The sequence below is a fragment of the Antechinus flavipes genome, chromosome 2 (genome assembly GCF_016432865.1).
Source record: "Antechinus flavipes isolate AdamAnt ecotype Samford, QLD, Australia chromosome 2, AdamAnt_v2, whole genome shotgun sequence".
Lineage (NCBI taxonomy): Eukaryota > Metazoa > Chordata > Mammalia > Dasyuromorphia > Dasyuridae > Antechinus > Antechinus flavipes.
The window spans coordinates 194,936,559-194,955,985 of record NC_067399.1 but is presented as its reverse complement, the minus strand read 5'-3'; the positions used below and the strand labels follow the sequence as shown (position 1 = coordinate 194,955,985).

The following is a 19,427-nucleotide window of genomic DNA, read 5'->3' as shown; positions in this document are numbered from 1 at the left end:
TGGCTCAGGAGTACTGAGAAATTAAGAGTTTTGATTGTAGTCATCTAGTTACAGTGTCAAGAACAGGGTATGAATCCATAGCTCTGAAAACTCTGAAAGATATTGTCTATCTACTGGGCAATGAAGTCTTTTTTTCTTCCATGGCCTACATTATGTATACAGTTTGCTAAAACTGCCACTTCACTTACATCTGTATATATAACTACAGATTCAAGCACTATCTTTTAATCAAAATATTAGCAAGTTACTAAGTAGTTAATTATACTGAAGTTGAATTTTTTATGGTTCAATCATTAATTTCTTAACTGCACAGTGATACTTTCTAAAATAACCAATTTTTGCATATTTGCTTCAAAAATCAGATTTTACAACTGGTTTGAAATCATATCAAAATCAAAAGGTCAATATTAAATACAATAAAAATAGACTGATTTTTTTAACAGCCACAACAAATTTAGGTAAAAATATTTTTTGCCTCTTTCCTTACACTTAACAAAAATAAAAATTTAAATAATAAATTATGTAAAGAGAATATTCATTATATTGCTTTAACTTTTCATTGAGCTATCTAAAGCACTTTAACTTTGCTTAACAAATGCATGTATGTAACAGATGTATATATCATAGTATAATGTACATACATACATACAAACATACGTATATACATACATATATACATACCTGAAGGAAAATTCTTCCAATTCCACTCAACAGCTGAGGCTCTTGTTCTGGGTAGTATTTGATAACTGAATGATATGTATCTACAGCAAGTACATAATCCTAAGAAGAGAAGAACATAAAGTCCCTGTTTAAAATTCAGAAATCACTTTCAGCTTTACTCATACTCATTTTAGTCAACTAATCAATAAGCATGTATTAAGTGTCTTACTAGAGACAACTGGTAATGCAGTGAAAAGAAGGCTGGCTTGAGTCAGGAAGACCTGAGCTCAATCCAATCTCAGGTGCTTATTACCTGTGTGATCCTGGGTGCACCACTGAAAATTTATTTACTTGCTATAAAATGGGAATAATAACAGCACCTATCTTATAGGATTGGCGTGAAGAGCAAATGAGAGCTTGTAAAAAAAAAAAAAAAAAGCTCATGATACAGTGCCTGGCACCTAAAACGTACATTAGACTACATTAAAAATGTTTATTCTCTTAATCCCTCCTACTATATTCTAGGCATCATTTAAGAAGGAATGGCTTAGAGAACCTGGATACATACACACACACACACACACACACACACACACACACACACACACACACGTAGACTCTGAGAAGCAGCATAAAGTAGTGAATAAAGAGTTGAGCTCAGAGTCAGAAAGATCTGGATTCAAGTTCTACCTCTGACACAGACTAATTATGGGACCTTGAAAAAGTCATTTAACTTAGGTAACTAGGCGACTCTTTAAGATTTTAGGTTGCAGAAAATATGCTGACTTGGATTGATAAAGGAAACTTCCTCACCAAGGAGTTTCCCCATTACAATCACAAATTTAGTCCCAGTCATTCTGTTGGTTTTAGGAATTTGAAGAAAATTTAAAGAACTAAGGCTCAGAAAATGGAAGACTAAACAGGCAATAAGTAATAAAGCTTGGATTCAAATCTGGATCCAAGTACAATGTTTTGTCCATTATGCTACCATTCTCTATATATACATACCTATACACATATATGTAAATGGGGGGCCATGTGCATATATGTACATGCATATACACACACAAGTCTATTTCCAATGGAACTATTCCTTAATCATCACATCAAGAGTAGACAATGCTATTCAATAGTTTGCTTATGTTAATCTTGTTCACTGATACCAATGTTATAAAGGAATTCCCAGTGTTTATCTGCAATAAAAGTTGATGAACCATTACTCATCACTGAGATGATAAGTTTTTGGTGGTCTCTTGTTAGCTTAATTAAGCAGGCAGTTTTTTATCCATTTTTTTTTCTTTCCAAGTTGCAATTAGGATCTCAACTCTGCCAAAAAAATTATTATGAAAATTGGTAAATTTTGTCTTTTATTCACTTTCCAAACAAATAAGATAAATTCACATTCAATATGCTTCAACAGAATATTGGTAAGGCTTATACTAAGAATTGAACCAGAATATTAAGATATTTAAAGATTAATCTTAAATCAACCTCCCCACCAATTCCACCCCAAAAACAAAAATCAAAATTCAGCAACACACTTCAAGGTTATGTTCATACACTTGAGTGTAATTAGTTCTTTGCCTGATACCAAGAAAAACATACAAGAAGACCTTTAATGTAAGGTAAATCTATAGTAAATTATATTTTTCTCCCTTTAATTTTAATATCCCAGGAGGTACATTTATTTCCTTATTCTCCTACATACTAAATTATATCCAAACTAGGACTTAGAGTTACTAGTTTCGTAATTGGAATGTTATAAAGAAAGACAGGCAACATGTAAAATTCCAATTTGGTAGGGAAAAAAAATAAAAGACTCCAGGTTTTCCTTACAGTCTACCAACTTCAAGTGCAGCTCATTAAAACTAATTTTATTCAAGGCCAGATAAGCTGTACAACCAGACAGTGTACCTTGGCTTCTTGCTCCTATTGCCTCTCACTACCTGTCACTGCCTCATAATAACTGAGGCAGCAGCTGGTCTGTTTTTAGTCAGTGTAGGGAGTGTCATACCTCATACAAGCCAAGCTGCTCCTACTGCCATTTTGGAGACTACTCCAGAGTTCCCTTTTAGGATAAAGGGTGTCTATGTGTAAAAAGAGGACTTTCCTGTTCAAATGTTCATATCTAAGGTTACAGCCAAATACTCTATGACCTCTGAATTTCTGGGTTTTTGTGGGTCTAAGAAAATATTTTACAAAATAATAACAATGCTTCCTTCCCAACAACAATTCTGTTAAGTAGACAAGATAGAAAGATGATTTCTTTTGTTATAGCTAATTAGTGGGAAGGAGGCAGAAAGACAGCAGACCGAAGTAGATGAATTGTATAGTCTACATTACCCCCTCTCTTTAGGATATGGGTGGTACATGTAGCTATATATGAAGTTCCATACCTTAACAAGACTCTAAACAATCAAAAATTAGTATTCTTCAACAAGGATGTTTACACCCTTTATCTCTGGTTTATAAGCAAATGAGCAGGGAAAATATGTATGCTAACTTTTGGGAGGCATTTTATCCTACCGTATATACTGGAGTATAAGCAGACCTGAATATAAGCTGAGGCCCCTAATTTTAAACCAAAAATCTGGGAAAACTTATTATATCAGTAGGTTTAGGTAGCGCATCTGTGTCCGCAGAGGAGGAGAGCAGGTGCCGGTATACGTATGTAGAGCGGTTGCCAGCATTAGTATACAGTCCAGTTACTGACTGTGATACTACAGGAACAGCCACATCACCGTAGCAACGGCTGGCCCTGTAGTATCACAGTCGGCACTCGCGTTGTATACTATACAGCAGGGGGGCATTCAAAGGGATATTTACACATGTTTTATCTAGTGACTCGAGTATAAGCCAAGAAGGGGATTTTCTGCCCAAAAATTGGGCAGAAAAACTCAGCTTATACTCGAGTATATACGGTAAATATGTACTCCAAATCTTATGTGCTACAAAAAATTTTAGTTTGAGTAAACAGTTCTATAAGAAAAAAAAATCTAGTGGTGGGGAGTCGGGGGTGAGGGGTAAGAATAAGAGGGCCTGGGGGGAAGTTGTGGGAATCGATCTAATACTTTTCACTTTTATCATACTTAAAATCCATGGTGAAACTCAAGCTTCTATTGCCTTTCTAGAAACCAAGTACACTCATTTCCACAGGTTCTATGTGGCAGAGATAAAACTATCACAACAGATCATATGAAAATACTTGCTGCACATGAAAAGGCATTAAAATATGCTAAGAACTAAAGAGGAGGTATTTTCAAAAAGTGAAATTCTCAACACAGGAATAGATCCATTAAACTATATTTTGTACCAAGAACTTCATTATACCAATGAGAGTATAGTAGTAAATTTTGGGAATTCTATCAATATAGTATAAAGGACTTGATGAAGGAGGAGAAATCCTTAGAAGATATAATATGGTCACAGTGACCACAGTGTGTTTACTTTTTGGAAAGGGGACCCAAAACTTAATGAGAAGCCAAGAAGTAATTGCTCTCTATAACTCCTAATTACTCCTCTACCTGTTCCCTCTGTCTTCTGTATTAAAAAGGCAAGAGATTTCTAGCTATGCCTCTAGTACAATAAAATGTAACATTTTTGTTGTTTAGTTGTTTTCAGTCCTGTCTGACTCATCATGACCCCATTCGAGGTTTCCTTGATGGAGATATTAGAATGTTTGTCATTCCGTTCTCCGGCTCAATTTACAGATGAGGAAACTGAGGCAAGTGATTTGCTCAGGTTTAAACAACTACTAAGTGTCTGAAGTCAAATTTGAACTCAGAAAGATGAGTTCAGGACTTCCAGGTCTAGCACTCTATACCATTCTGCCATCTAACCATCCCCAAAATGTGACATACGGAAAATCAAATCAAATTTAAAAAAAAAATTAATTTTAAAGTTTCCTTAAGCCAATTATTATTTATTTATTGGAGGTCAAGGAAACATTACCAAATCATGGGAAGAGGCCGAAATGAGTTTCTCACATTAATTTATTTTCCTAATCATATAGGTTTGGATTTGAAGCAAGATATGAATGATTTGCTCAAAGGGACAGAAATCTATTTTGACTCATTCTTCACCTTTTTCCTTTAGTAGTGGCATTTGTTTGGCGCCCATGAAACTAGATTTAGAAGCAGAAAAGACTGATACAGCATAATTTAAACAATTAGGTGGGTGATTTATAGAGTCATACACACTCCCATTGAAAATACAGGTTTCAAGGTACATAGGGGAGTGTAGGTGAAATCAGAAGGGCATTTTGAGCTGCTACCTAGTACATTTAAGTAAGTTGGCCTATGTCTAATATGCCTATATTCTAAGTACATCTGAAGGGAATTCTATTTTTAAAGATCTAACGCTATGAAGAAACTTTAAAAAAAAAAATAATACTGGTAAAAATTTTAATATCTTTTAAACAATCCAAGAAACATTTTAATAGTAGGATATGACAAAATGTAGAGCTAAAGCAAACTATTAAAATATTTATGTGAATTTCTCATCCTAAAAATTAAATTATTAATTATTTCACTTTAATAGGGATATTATTAAAATTTATGAAGTGTTAATTAATATCATTAGTTCATAAAAATAATCCAATTAAAATGCTAACTATATACACATATACATACAGCTACAGGTATGTAAGTATGTAAGTTTGGATAAATGTATGTGTATGATATTTTATTGCAATAACACATCTAGTCACTAGATGGCAACAGATTGCATCAACTCAAAACAGTTCAAATTTGAATTTCTTTTATATTCTTTTACATATGAAAATGAAAAGAGTAATTCAAACCTTAAAATCAGATGTTAGTCCATTTAAAATTTCCCTTAAAAACACACTGGGCTATTCTATAATGAGTTGGGACGTACATATAAGAGCAAAGAAATTATTTTAGGTAACTGATGCTCTTATTAAATGGTAAACTTAACAGGGAACAAATTTTAACCTTTACTTGACCATTTTCTATTAATGCATCTTAAGAATTCAAATTACAACCCACCAGTTTAATAGGTAAATTCAATTTTCTTGGAGGAGTTTTAGACCTAGAGCATAATGAAACATCAAAGCTGCTAGTTGAAAAGGTGTTTTACATAAGAATGTTCTGGCAAGCTGGGTACATTCTAGGTGAAGTACAAAATGACCATGGGGGGTTGGGGTGCTCCATCAGTTTTACCACAGGTAGCCAGGTGGGAGATTTCAGCACTGGTTGCTCTGGTAGCTGCTAGAGAGTATGACCTGCTTTTGGATGGGCAGAGTGAATAAGCTATATAGGACTCCAGGGGGCTACACTGAGACTTCTAGAAATGTGGACAAGTAGTTCAGAAGAAGTGGTTTTGCTTAACATAGTGCCTGGAGGAGAGATGAAGCACATAGGACTTGTTAAAAAAAAAAAAAAAAAAAAAAAAAAGATCCTGGGGTTGTTAGCATGTGGAATTCCTACTGACCTACATTGAAGGTAGGAATAAGACAAGGGCAAAATACAAGCAGCAAACAGCACTGGAAATATTTCAGAGATGTTTAAAAAAACACTTAAATCTATAAAAAAGAAACTAATGATTTTCTTATAAAAAAGAACATACTTAAATATAAAAGAGATGGTGCTAGATCATATAATTTTTGAAGCTAGAAGGGCCTGTGGAAGTATTTAAGATTGTAGGATTTAGATCTGGAAAAGGATCAAAGAGAAGATTTAGGTCAATCTCTCTTTTTTTGCAAATGAGCAAACTGAGGCCCAGGGTTGAGAGCAGATTTGCCCAAGGTGACTGAGCTAGTAAATAATTGTAGTTTTCTAAATTTACATGTCTATACCTCCCAAAGTGTGTGTCTATTTTAGAAAGGATTAAGAAAACTGAGATCATCATGGGGAAGCAGTATCCTCTGTACCTCACATTTCAAAGCCTAGATCATATACTATACTATCTTACTACGCAGTCTTTTCTGTATCACTGACTGCTAATCTCCTGACGGTGTCAATTTATTTATATACTTTATTCCTTTGAGACCTACTCTTCAATCAAGATCACCATCTCATTAGGGGCAGGAAACTGATATTTCAAGGTTAAAAAACAGAGCCCCTGAGCAAGCTTCTTCACTTGGCAAATTGCCTGCTTTGCCTTATGGAAAACCAGTTCAGCTATGACCTTGGGCAGCTTGAAAACTCAGAGTGTGGGAAGAAGTTATGATCTCTGTCTTATAATAGCAGGTAGAGTGCTAATAGTGTTGCTCTTGGGTGTTTGCTGCTAATTGATTCATACAGAAGCATTAAGCTTCTGGTCTGTGCAGCCTGTGGGCTGTGTCACCAGATGATCATCAGGACATTCTGATTCCTGAGGTTGGGAGAGAAACAGAAGGTGTAGGCAGTTCCAGTTTTCGGTACACACAGAAGTAAAAAATACTGTTGGAAAATCTGGGGTGAAAATGCTTAGAAGAGAATAGCCCAGTAAAACCAAACTGTTTGGCATCACACAGTTTGGCCCTTTTATTTTTCGGATTTTTCCCTAGAGGTTGAAAGCTTTGGATTAAAACTCATACTGGGACATGGTGGTGCTGCCTGTCTCTCAATGTCATCAAATTAAATCAAAACAATAACAAAAAACCCCAAACACTCCCAGCATACTCAGTATACACCCGAGACCTTTCATAGGGCAGAGTTTGGAAAACATGAGAGGGAACAAGTAATTGGCTCTAATTATAGTATTTAGCTCAGTGTTTGAAAAATTCAATTTAAAAATGCAAATTCTATATTCAATTTAAATTGATTTCAGGAGGAATAAGCTAGATATAGCCTTGAAGTATGTTATTGCACTTAGCTATCTATCAAATATGGCATTACTTAGTCTAATTAATTCTCTGCTAAGCTAAACCTTCATGCTTAGTCAGGTAGCTTTCCCTGATCCAGAATGCACCAGTGATTCGCCTCCATTTTTCTTTGTGACATCCTACTCCAGAATATACGGCAGCTCTGCAGTTACTGCCGCCCACGTACCTTCATCATTAGCAGACAGTTTGCCATGGAGTACATCACCCGGCCCAGACGTGACCTCCACAGCTGAACAGAGGCTGGAAAATAAGAGCAGCTTGTGAATGTGCACAAATAAATTAGAGGTTCTTTCTAGCCATCAATTATTGGGTTCTGTGAATTCTGATTTAAAAGATCCCCTTGTTTTAGCCTAGAATTTTTACTATGCTGTCAGGCTCCACCATGAGTTAGAAAATATTGCCCCTCATGTAGGGACTAACCCCCAACTGGTTCTAGAAACAGAATGTCTGAATCAAGGATGCAACAATGCAAAACAGCGGGGCAACTGCTCAGCTTTCAATGCAGATAAAAGACTAAATGCTACAATCAAGTGCTACCTTTTTTCAAAAACAGGACAAAAAGAAGGTAACTCAACAAATGTGAATTACTAGGAACATCTGTTGTCATACCCGTTAGCAGGGTAAGGGCTAATCACTTCCAAAAGCAAAGTGACCAACAGGGCTGGAGGACACTGATTCTCAAGCAGAAGTCACCAAAGAGCAATAGGGCTCTCTGGGTCCCAGAGAGAGAACCAGTTTGCCAGGTTGCCTGGCTGCTTTCTCCAGACTTTTGGGTCAAGCATTATGTTAGAAAAGTTTATACTTCAAAAAGGGTCCAAGGCCAGCAAGATTGGGTTCTGACACTAGGATCTAGAATAACTCACCTTATCTCTGGGTGTTTTAGTTTCATCTGCAAAATGGGGCTATCAATATTATTTGCCCTCCTCACAGGGCTGGTTCTGGGAATTATGACACGAACACACTCCCAAGAGTCAAAAGTAAAAAGGGACAAGGTAGGATAGGGGAGGCCAGATAGACAGGTTCTGTCTGATTTCACATCTGCACCCACAGCTATGTTGTCTTGGACAAGTCATGTGACCTCAGGATTCCAGCTAAAGTCAAGCTCATAAATTGTGGAGAAGGTGCTGACTTGCACTAAAAGAGTGAGTCTTCTCTCCCAAGAGTTCCCCGTAACCAATGAAATCACAGGGCTATTTGCTATTTCCCATTTCTGGTAAAAAAAAAAAATCACTACAGTTTAGAAGTATATTAGCATACTTGCCTATAAATTCTACTCAGAGGCAGGAGCAATGGGCAGAGAGCTAGTCTCAGAGCCAAGGAGACCTGAATTCAATTCAAGTTCTTTCTTCAAGAAATGCTGACTGTGTGACCATGGGTAATTTATTTCATTTCTTACTGCCTCAGGTAACTAAGACTCTAATTGCAGACAAATGCCTAATTTACATTGGTGGAGCCAGTTTCCATAGTGGGATATCTTTACATGGACAAAATAACAAATTTAGTCTACCTTATCTTCCCAACCTAATATTATCTGAGGACATATTATATCCTCCCTGAGGGCAGGGATCATAACTGAATCTAAATTTTTGGCCTCCACTCCCCACCCAACACTACAGTACTTAAGGAATTTTTGCTGAACAAAAAAATGGACTCAAAATAGTCTAGTAATAATTAAAATAAATTTCTGGGTATCCTGAGAATGTGCAGATTAAGAATATTGGTGGAAGAGAATGAAAATTAAAAAGAGAGATTTTTCTTTCTTGGTGCATTTATCACTTCCTCATTCTTAAATTATAGCCATTTTGCTGACACCAAACAAAATAATTTTAGGGGCTAATTTGAATAAAAAAATAAAACATTATGGAATGAATCTGGGAAAAACTCTCACATATATAATCTATCATTTCAGATAATTAACACAAAAATATTCTTTAAAAATGACATGTCTATGCCTTGTGATCACTTCTGAAATATTTGGGCAAGCAATAAAAATGTATATAAAAAGCAGCATGGTATAAAGATGAGTAAGTGAAAGCTAATCAATAAGCATTTATTAAGTACCTAATATATGCCAGGTACTGTGCTAAGTGCTAAGGATATAAAGAAATGCAAAAATAGCCCCCATCCTTGAAGAGCTCACAGTCTGGAAAGGGACACAATATGTGAACAACTATGTATAAACAAAATGAATAAAGGATAAATTAGATATAATCAATAGAGGGAAAGTTTTAGTAGTAAGGGAGATCAGGAAAAGCTTCTTGCAGGAGGTGAGATGTTAGCTAAGACTTAAGTCAGGGGATCCAGGAGATAGAGAAGGAATGGGGGACAGCAAGGAGGTCATTATCACTGGATTATAGAGTACTTGTTGGACAGTAAAATGTAAAAAGACTGAAAAAGTAGGAGGGGTCAGATTAAGAAGGGCTTTAAAAGTCTAATGGAGGATTTCATATTTGATCCTGGAGTAATAGAGAATCACCGGGTTTACTGAATCGAAGATGACATGGTTAGATCTAAGCTTTAGGAATGAGGAATGACATTAAAATTCCTTAAGACTTATGCTTAAGGAGTAGTTTAAGAGAAAACTGAGAAGACCATCCAGAGTAAAGTGACTGAGAATAGGAGAAAATACAGGATAATAAGTTGTAAGCATGGTGGGATCAAGTGAAGGCTTAAGGATGGGGAATATATTTGGGGGTGGGGGATGTGGGCAGCAGGGAAGAAGTTGGTAAATAGGGAGACAATGAAGATGAGTCAGACAAACAGATAGGTAGGACAGACAGAGAGAGGGAGAGCATAATCTTTTGGAGAGGAATTGGCAGGTATTCAGTCCACCTTTTCATCTAATACTTTCTTGAAGAAGAGATTGGGAGGAGGTATCCAAGTAAAGAGAGGAAACATGGTAGAAAGAGAGAGCTCTCAACGAATGGCTTCAATTTTTTCACTGAAGCAGACATAATCCTTAGCTGAAAGGATAGCTCACAAGTTAAGATGGGGAAAGGGGAGGAATGCAACCAGTGCAGGGCTGGGAAAGAATGGAGAAGGGGGGAGAGAGGGGACTGGAAGTCACAGTAAGAACAAGGAACAGTTAGGGGTCATAAGTCATAGAGACAGATGGAATGATAACATATTATGATTAGATAAAAGGAATTTTAGAATTTGTGAACTTGGAAGTAGGACACTTGTGAATGATAGCAATAATAACAATATGACCGTGTGTGTGCAGCTGAGACAGACTAAATCAAGGACTGAAATCATTGAGAAAGAAAGGAAAACATGCTAGAAATTAATAGATAAAAGCCTCAGGACTTAAAATGGATGATAAATTTGGAAGTATGAATTCAGAGGAGTGTTAGGTTGAGAAAATTGGCAAGGAGGAATGAGAATTCCAATTTCTCTAACACAGTCACTTAGTTGGGAGTTATGAGAGAAAATGTAGGTATTATGATAAATGATAAGAAGTAGTGTTATTAGGAGGAAGTTAAGTCTCAGTAATTACCAGATGAAGGAAGTGTGAGATGAAGAAGTGAGAAAGGAAAAAAAAGGCATTCCAGAGGACAGAATGTAAGGAAAATACTTACCATGCCTATTTTCTTGTGTAATGTTATTCATGCTTCCATCTTCAGCTAAGCCTTGTTCCAAATTTCTCAGTATCTATAGTAATTATTTAAAAAAAGAAACAAAATTAGTTTGGTTCTAGAATCTGGCATAATTTTCTAGTAGTAAATATGTTTAATAAGCACTACTATATACAAAGCATCATGCTAAATAGTAAGACATTGCCTGCTCTCAAAGAGCTCACATTCTAAAATAAGATGACAAGACATAAGGTTTTAGCTCCAGGTCAGAAGGACAGGGCCTGTGTTCCTTATGATCTGATGAAAAGATAGAAGGATAATGTATCTAGGGTCATTTTCATTAATAAAATTATAAGCTATTTCTGATGTTGCCAAGGACTATGGGGTGAGAACTTTCTTTTCTGGAGCAGTAGCTGTGACTAATGTGTAGAGAGTTGAGAGTTGCCAGGTCATTGCTCCATAAGAATCTTCCCTGTACAAGCAGGGCTGGTGATCTGTGGGTGCTTTTACTCTTCCTGGGAGTTCTGGCAAGCCTACAAACAGCAAATTGTCAGTGATTAATATTGTTAAGGCTGGGGACAGAGGTCCTCTTCTCCGGAAAGGCTGGAATAAGATAAAGTTCCCCTGGATGATGGTGACAGAGGCAGTTGGCATTAGAAGCAGTGGTTTTATTATTGTTACTCAGTCATTCAATCATGTTTTGATTCTTAATGACCCCATGACCATACTTGTTCATGGGATTTTCCTGACAAAGATATTGGAGTGGTTTATCATTTTCCTCTTTAATAAATTTAAGCAAATAGGTTAAGTAATTTGCCCAAGGTTATTGAGCTAAGTATCCAAGTTCAGGTTTGAACTTGGGTCTTCCTGACTGCAGGCCCAGTGATTTATCTGGAGCCACCTTCCTGCCAATGGTTTAGAGGGCACTGCTCTTCCCAAGGCACTTCAATTTACCTTACATTTTTCTAAAAGGAACAGATTATTCACAAATCATAAGCCTTTATGAAAACCAATTCATATAAGAATGTTTCATATAGACACATAACAAAAATCATTGATTACTATCATAGTGAGATAGAGCCTATAAATGAAGAGTGCCATTTGTACTCCCGCTGTTGGTGGAGTTCATATTTATGATGCCCATAAAATTATGAGACAGGATACACAGAGGAGAGATGCATTTTTTAAAAAAGCAAAATATCAAGTATGTTCCACATGAGAATGATTATTAACTTTTGTGAAATATCAAACTGATTCCTCAGGAGTATGAAGAGGATCTGTAGACTTTTTTTAATATAGCACATAAATTCTCTCCAACTGTCACTTTAAATAGCAGTTTCTGTTTCAAATTAAAGATCCCTCCTTTATATCTTTGATCTTACTTCCTTTCTCACTCATTTCTGTACCTACTAATTCAATTCAATTCAAGAAAGATTTATTAGGTACATACAATACACTTCCCATATTAAGCATTTCTCTCACCTGGTTGACTCTCTTCTCAATTTCTGTGTGTGTGTGTGTGTGTGTGTGTGTGTGTGTGTGTGTGCACATGCATGCGAGCTATCTGCTAATTATGAGTGTCCCTATGGCTCTACCCTGAGCCCTCTTTTCCTTTGTCTTTATATGTTGTCACCTGATGATTTCATCCTTAACTCCCATGGGTTCAATTACCATCTCTTTGAAAATGATTCCCAGATTTATATATCTATCCTTCCTCTATCTCCTGAGCTACAAACATAAATTGCCAATTGCCCACTGGACATCTTGGACTGAATATTCTAGAGGCATTTCAAATTCAACATTTCTGAAATAGAACTCAACCCCTCCTCTTTTCCCAATTTCCTTATTATTGTTAACAACACCATTCTCCAGACCATCTAAGTTTGCAACCTCAGTGTGACACTTTAACTACTCACTCTTGCTCATCCTACATATATAATTCATTGTCAACCTTGAAGATTTTATTTTGCAACAGCGCTTATACATGTTAACTTCTCTCTTCTCCAATACTCACCACGCTAGTTCAAGTCCTCATAACCTTTTTACCTGAACTATTTTAGCAGTTTTCTAATTGGTTTTTGTGTCTTGGGTTTTTCCCCATATCAATCCATTCTCTCAGCTGATTCTCCTAAAACTTAGGTCTAATCACATTAGACATCTATTTTTTTCATTCTTCTTATACACCATTCCCCTCCATGCATCTAACTACACTGATCTGTATGCTAATACTTGAACATAATACTATATTTCTTGGTTCTATAAACTTGAAAAACTTACTTAAAGCCAAGTCGACATATATTATGATATTTAATGACTTCAACTTTTAAGGAAGGCACAGGAAAGGATGGCACTAAATATAGCAGACATTGGTTAATACCACAAAAAGTAACAGAAAGGGGGAAAAATTACTAATATGGGTATTATATAAGAATTGAATAGCTATGTGATGCAATGGATAAAGTGCTGCACCTAGTCAGGAAAACTTATCTTCCTGAGTTCAAATTTGGCCTCAAACACTTACTAGTTGTATGATCCTAGACAAGTCCCTTAATTTTGTATACTTCAGTCCTTTATTTGTAAAATGAACTGGAGAAGGAAATGGCAAACTATTCCAATATCTCTGCCAAGAAAAACCCAAATGGGGTCCCTTTGAATTGAATATAATTGAAAACAACTGAACAACACATAAAAATCAGCTTTTTTCAGTCAGATCATTGACTAGTTAGAGCAATGGTCAAAATCAAAACCAAATTAGAGGAAGAAATAAAATGGGAACTAACTGTACAACTGCAATAGCTTCAACCAGATCCATTCAAATAAGCTGTCAGTTTTGAAAATGAGCTGGACCCAGAATTGAATGGGAGGAAATGAGCAAGCTGAATTGCATTTGGGAAACTGTACATTACTTTTAACAATCTCGAGATAGTACCTTCCACAAAAATACATGTTTTTAAAATGGTTGTTCTCCCAACTGGGATTCTTGCAATAGCATAATCTCCAATGAATCATAACTACAAGTGATCTAAGGAGCAATAAAAGGTCTCAGTTGGACATAATGGGTCTAAGTAGGTTGAAGCCTTCTCTTAACAATGACCTACATGCAATTAAAGGTAAAAGGAATTTTCTTTTTGGATCCAGACCTGTGACTTCATTAAAATATAAAACTCCTAGTGAGGAAATCCCTCCTTTCTACGCCACAAAGAATGCCATTGGCAAGAGTTGCCTGGGACACTGAGAGGATAAATATGTTGTCCAAGGTCAGACAATATAAAGTGTAAGAGGTGAGAACTGACCCTACATTTCACTGATTTATCTACTACTACACAGGGAATCCTACATTTTTTTTTTTTTTTGGCTGAGGCAGTTGGAATTAAGTGACTTGTCCAGGGTCACATAGCCAGGAAGTGTTAAGTGTCTGAGGCCAAATTTGAATTCAGGTCCTCCTAACTTCAGGGTTGGTGCTCTATCTACTGCGCCACCTAGCCGCTCCATTCCAACAATCTTAATACCTTAAATCAACACTAAAATTTTTGATATATTTCAAATATGATCAAAAATGGAAGTTGGCTGGTAGTAAATAATAATAAAAGCTAAAGTACTAAGTGCTGTCCCAATACTTATTCATAGAAGAAGGCCTCCATTTGGAAGATTTATGAAGGAAAATAGACAAGAATCATAAAAGATGTGATTACATTTATATGATCTGATGAAGAGGTGGTTCTTTGTCCTGCCAAAGTCAAACCCACTTCCAGTGCCTCTGATCCCATCTTTTCTTTTCTCCTCCTGCAGTTTGCTCCCCTCTCCCTCTAATTTTCAATGTCTTCCTATCTAATGGTTCCTTGCTTGATGCCTATAAATATGCATCTCTCTTCCTCTTAAAACAAACCAAAACCCTTAGCCTGAACCTACCATTTCCTCAAATTCTCCTATATTCTTCTCACCCAAATTTCTTGAGAAAGCCACATCACTCCTTGCCTCCAATTCCTCTTTTATAACTTTTTTCATTCTCTTGAAATCAAGTTTTCAATCTTGCTAATTAACAACTGCTTTCTTCAAGATTGAATAATTCTCAAATCCAATAGACTTTTCTTAATATTCATTCATCCTTCTTGATATTTATATAGAATTTAGTACTGCTGATTACTCCTTCCTTCTTGATTTTCCCCATCCCCAAAGTTTTTGTGATGGATTTATCTTGGTTCGTCTGTCTGCCCATATCTTTTTAGTTGTCTCTGTTTACTAATCACTCATGTCCCATTCCCTAAAAAAAAAAGGAAGTATCTCAACCCTCCTTTTCCTCTTTTAGGCTGTTTTGTTTCTGCTCTTTCTCTCTCCACTATTATCAATGATCTCATCTGTTTCCATGGATTCATCTCTCTTCTTTTAGGGAGATACTTTCTAAATCTATAGAGTGAATGCTCATTTCCTGTGAATGTGAGGAATATCCTCACAAGAAAAATGGCACCAATGATTATGAAACATTTTACCTTATGCCACATAAAATATGGAGGGAACAAACTTGGGATAGAAGTTAAAACCTGGCCTCTGGCTATCCACCAGGCATGGCACAGTCCTTTTTGCCTTATTTATTTATTTATTTATTTATTTTGCAAAAAAGAAAAAAAAAGTTGACAGGAAACAAGAGCTTAATGTTAAATATATACCTGAATGGGCAAGAATAAGTAAGGACAGAAGAAAGAAGAGATGTAACAGCAATATCTAAAGAGGCAACCCATTCTGCCTGTAAGAAATAAATCTGGATTGCACTGTAGCAAAGATCTTAGACAGCTACATTCCTATTGCAGAAATCTCCAATATAATTTCTTTTTTGGAAATTATCATGGTACTTAAAATAGCAAAATAATAGCCATAGTAGAACTTAGAAATCAAAAAACTTTTAAGAAGCTGTAGTTACATTAAATTCCGATCACATCAAGAGCTAAAAATAGAGGTTCTGTCAAGAGAATGGCTCAGTAGTATGTACAGTTTCTTGCAACCAGGTGGCTGGGTTCAAATCCGCACTTTGACCTCTTAATCTCTTTGATCCTCAGTTTCCATCTATGATATGAGGATAACACTTGTCTTACCACTATCTATCCCAAAAAGGATGAGAAGGATGTGGTGAAGGAAAGGACTTTGTAATGCCACTCAGCATTATGCAAGTGTGACTAGTTACAGTGCTGCCCTGCCTCTGTCCTAATTTGAATAACTATGAAGAGAACAAGCCTTTCTGGACTGTTAGGAAGTGCAAAGCATTTCCCCCACTAATAGTTGGTAAGACAAAGGAATGATACCTGAGGCCAAGAGTGTTGAGGAGGCAAAGGCATATGGCAGAATAATGTTGGAATAACAGCAAGACCAGGAATATAACTGAAGAAGAGAAAAACCCAGAGCTCCTTATGATCAGGAGTCTCTCACAAAGTCTCCTTCTTTATCCTAGGTATTAGAAGAGGAAGAAGGAACTGTGAGCTTTTTCTTTCCTAGCAGCTAAGAATATAGGAGTTAACTGTGCCTCTGAATTCTGTTTTGTTTTTCAGAGCCAGACATATAAACTATGCTTTTTTTAGTTAAGGATTTTCTCTCTCTCGTACCTTTCTTTACTCAAGCTGGGAAAAGGCACATGAATTCAGATATCAAGCTTAGCTACTTACCCACCTCCATATTACATATCTTATCAGCGACTACAGACTCAGACTCAACATGCTGCAGGCTGGCAGTAAAATACATCACTGAAAATGCAGATGAACTTAATGTTTTCAGGCACAAATAAAGTTTAACTGCTTAAGCATATAATAAGAAACATAATACACAAATCAAAAACCTAAGAAAAGGGTTGGGTTGAGAATTAATACAAAGGTTGATAAAGAATTCTCTGGCCCTAAGGGGATGCCTATTTCTTAAAGTTTCTTGTGCTTAATATTAATACATAAATGATCCTAGTCTAGTTTTGAAGTAAACAATTGAGTGAAGTAACAGAAGCAAAATATTACATCCTAACAGCTTCTAGAGACAAATTTAAGAAAGAATTAATTTGAATTCAACCGGTCCTTAAAAGGACAAAAATAAAATAGATCCTGAAACTCCAGTAGCTGATGGAGAGATGGGGAGGTTATAGATGGGGAGTGGAATGAAATATATTATACAGAAAAGTAATCACAAGGTATTTTGTGAAGTGAGAAAGCACTAACTGGGGATACCAGAAAAGGCCACTAAACCAAGCAATGAATGAAGTCAGGGAACATAAGAGGCAGAGATGGAGAACATACTAACATAAGGAATAGGACAACAGGGCTTTGTCCTAAGGCACTGGTATATGGAAGATTTATTATTCTCTTTTCAGTTCTATGTAGTACAATATTACACCTGAGGGTTCTGCCTTACTGGGAACTTCTTTTCCCTTGCTTATCTCCTATTTATCACTCTCTCTCCCCTTCTGCTTTTTCCTTGCAGTTGAGTGTCACTGATTATATATGGGCTAAAATGAGTCATCTCATCAGCATCCAACATGGCCATGTTGTCTTATTTTACCCATCATCAACCCAAATAAATTTGCTGAGTTTCCTAGTTGAAGCCTTGGTGAAAGGAAATGCAGTCATTCCAGGCATGGTGAATAGCATGGACAAAGGTATGAAGAGAGTAGATGACATCAGGGAAGAGCAAGAAATGCAGTTTGGTAACTAAGTATACATAGCAGTACATTAATTGAAATAGATATTTATTTCAATAATAGTGCAAAAGAAAAAGAAACTTGCAAGAAAATCTCAAAGCTTATTATAAAGAAATGATGACACTGCAAGGAGAACTGAAACCTGTGTGATAGGAAAATGCAATATTCTTGCAATTTCACTTTTGGTTTCAAACAAGTATAGAACCAGAACACAGAAGGGCTAAAACCCTTCCAGTGAAAATCACCAATCTTTGATTTCATCCGATAAATAAAATATAATGCTAGAAAAGTATGCACTGCATACAGGTCATTTATAGTACAGCTCTGAAAGATACTCTGTGGCATCAAAATTGTGTTTTTATAATTAATAAATCACCATCTCTTTCTTATGTGTTATGAAGCTCATAAATGGAAAAATTCAACTAAAACTATGTATTAAGTGACTAATTTGTTTTCAAGGTACCAGAATAGGTCCTGGGAACATAAAGATGAAAATCCTTGTCCTCAAGAAACTTCCATTCTGTAGGAAAAGCTTCTCTTAGCCCTAGTGAACTCTGATAAGGATTTAATGACAAGAATTAGGGCACCATGGATAGAACTGAATTCAGGTAAAGGTAGTTTCAAGACATTCCAGCTATAATGTAGAGTTCCTGAAGAAGAAGCGGACCAAAAATGCCAGGTTCAGAATTTTGTTTTATCTTTGAGTCCACAAGGAACCAATGAAGATTTTTTTATTATAGAGGAATTTTGGTCAATTTATACCTTACGAAGATCATTTTGGCAGATGTGAAAGAAATAGTAATGCGAGATCAGTGGATCAAAGGCGTAGAGCTAGAAGAGACTTAAGAGACCACTGAGTTCAGTCAACCCCTTCTGTTTTTTTTTTAAACAGATGAAGAAATTGAGGCACAGAAAGTTTGAGTGACAGAGTCAGACTGTTAGTAAGAATCTGAGGCAGAATTCAAACTCAGGTCTTCTTGATTCTAAGCCTATCTCTCTATTCATTATTCCATTCAGCTGTCAAAAAGTCTGGGAAAAGGGAGCAATTATTATAGTATAAGAGTAGGTGATGAGGGATAGAATAAGAGAGAGGTGATGAGGGATTGACCAATGCTACATGGTGGAGAGAAAAGGATATGAAATGTTATGGAAGCAGAACTAATAAGTATCGCTAACTTATTGACAATTGGATGGGGGGCAATGAGGAAGAAGGGATTGGAAAAATCGGGAAGGAGGGGGAAGAAAACCATTTTACCAAGTCGAGGGTGAAGGGATGAGGGTCAAAGTGATAACTGCAGAAATGGAAAAACAAAAAGTAAGAGAGATGTAAGAGGTATTTTGAGGAAGAATTGATAGGACTTGCAGATTATTAGATAAAGAGAAAGGAGGAAGTTAAGATGAGAGAGTCATTCTTGATTGCAAAGTTTTCAGAAAGCATGAAATGAGGGAAAGAACATCAGAAAAATTAAGGAAAGACTTGGGCTCAAATTTCAGTCATGACATTTCTGCACCTAGAATTTTTCTGAGCCCTAGTTTCTCATCTGTGAAACAGGAAGAATAATACCATCTCCTAGAGCTATGGTGAGGAAACACTTTATGCATCTTTTTAAGTGCTACACAAATGACTACTACTACTACTAAATACAACAGGATAATATGTTTATTTTATATAATCTTTGTATTTTCTTATATATAT

General features: G+C 36.1%; 1 protein-coding gene across 2 annotated transcripts in view; it reads right to left on the bottom strand.

Moving 5' to 3' along the window:
• The window catches only part of TRAPPC12 (trafficking protein particle complex subunit 12), a 132,252-nt gene that overhangs the window by 30,035 nt on the left and 82,790 nt on the right, over positions 1-19,427 (bottom strand). For both annotated transcript variants that reach the window (XM_051976048.1, XM_051976049.1), the window contains exons 7-9: positions 11,068-11,140; positions 7,656-7,729; positions 682-780 (exon numbers count right to left, since the gene is read on the bottom strand). In XM_051976048.1, the coding sequence (XP_051832008.1) occupies positions 682-780; positions 7,656-7,729; positions 11,068-11,140 (246 nt within the window). The remainder of the gene's footprint in view (positions 1-681; positions 781-7,655; positions 7,730-11,067; positions 11,141-19,427) is intronic.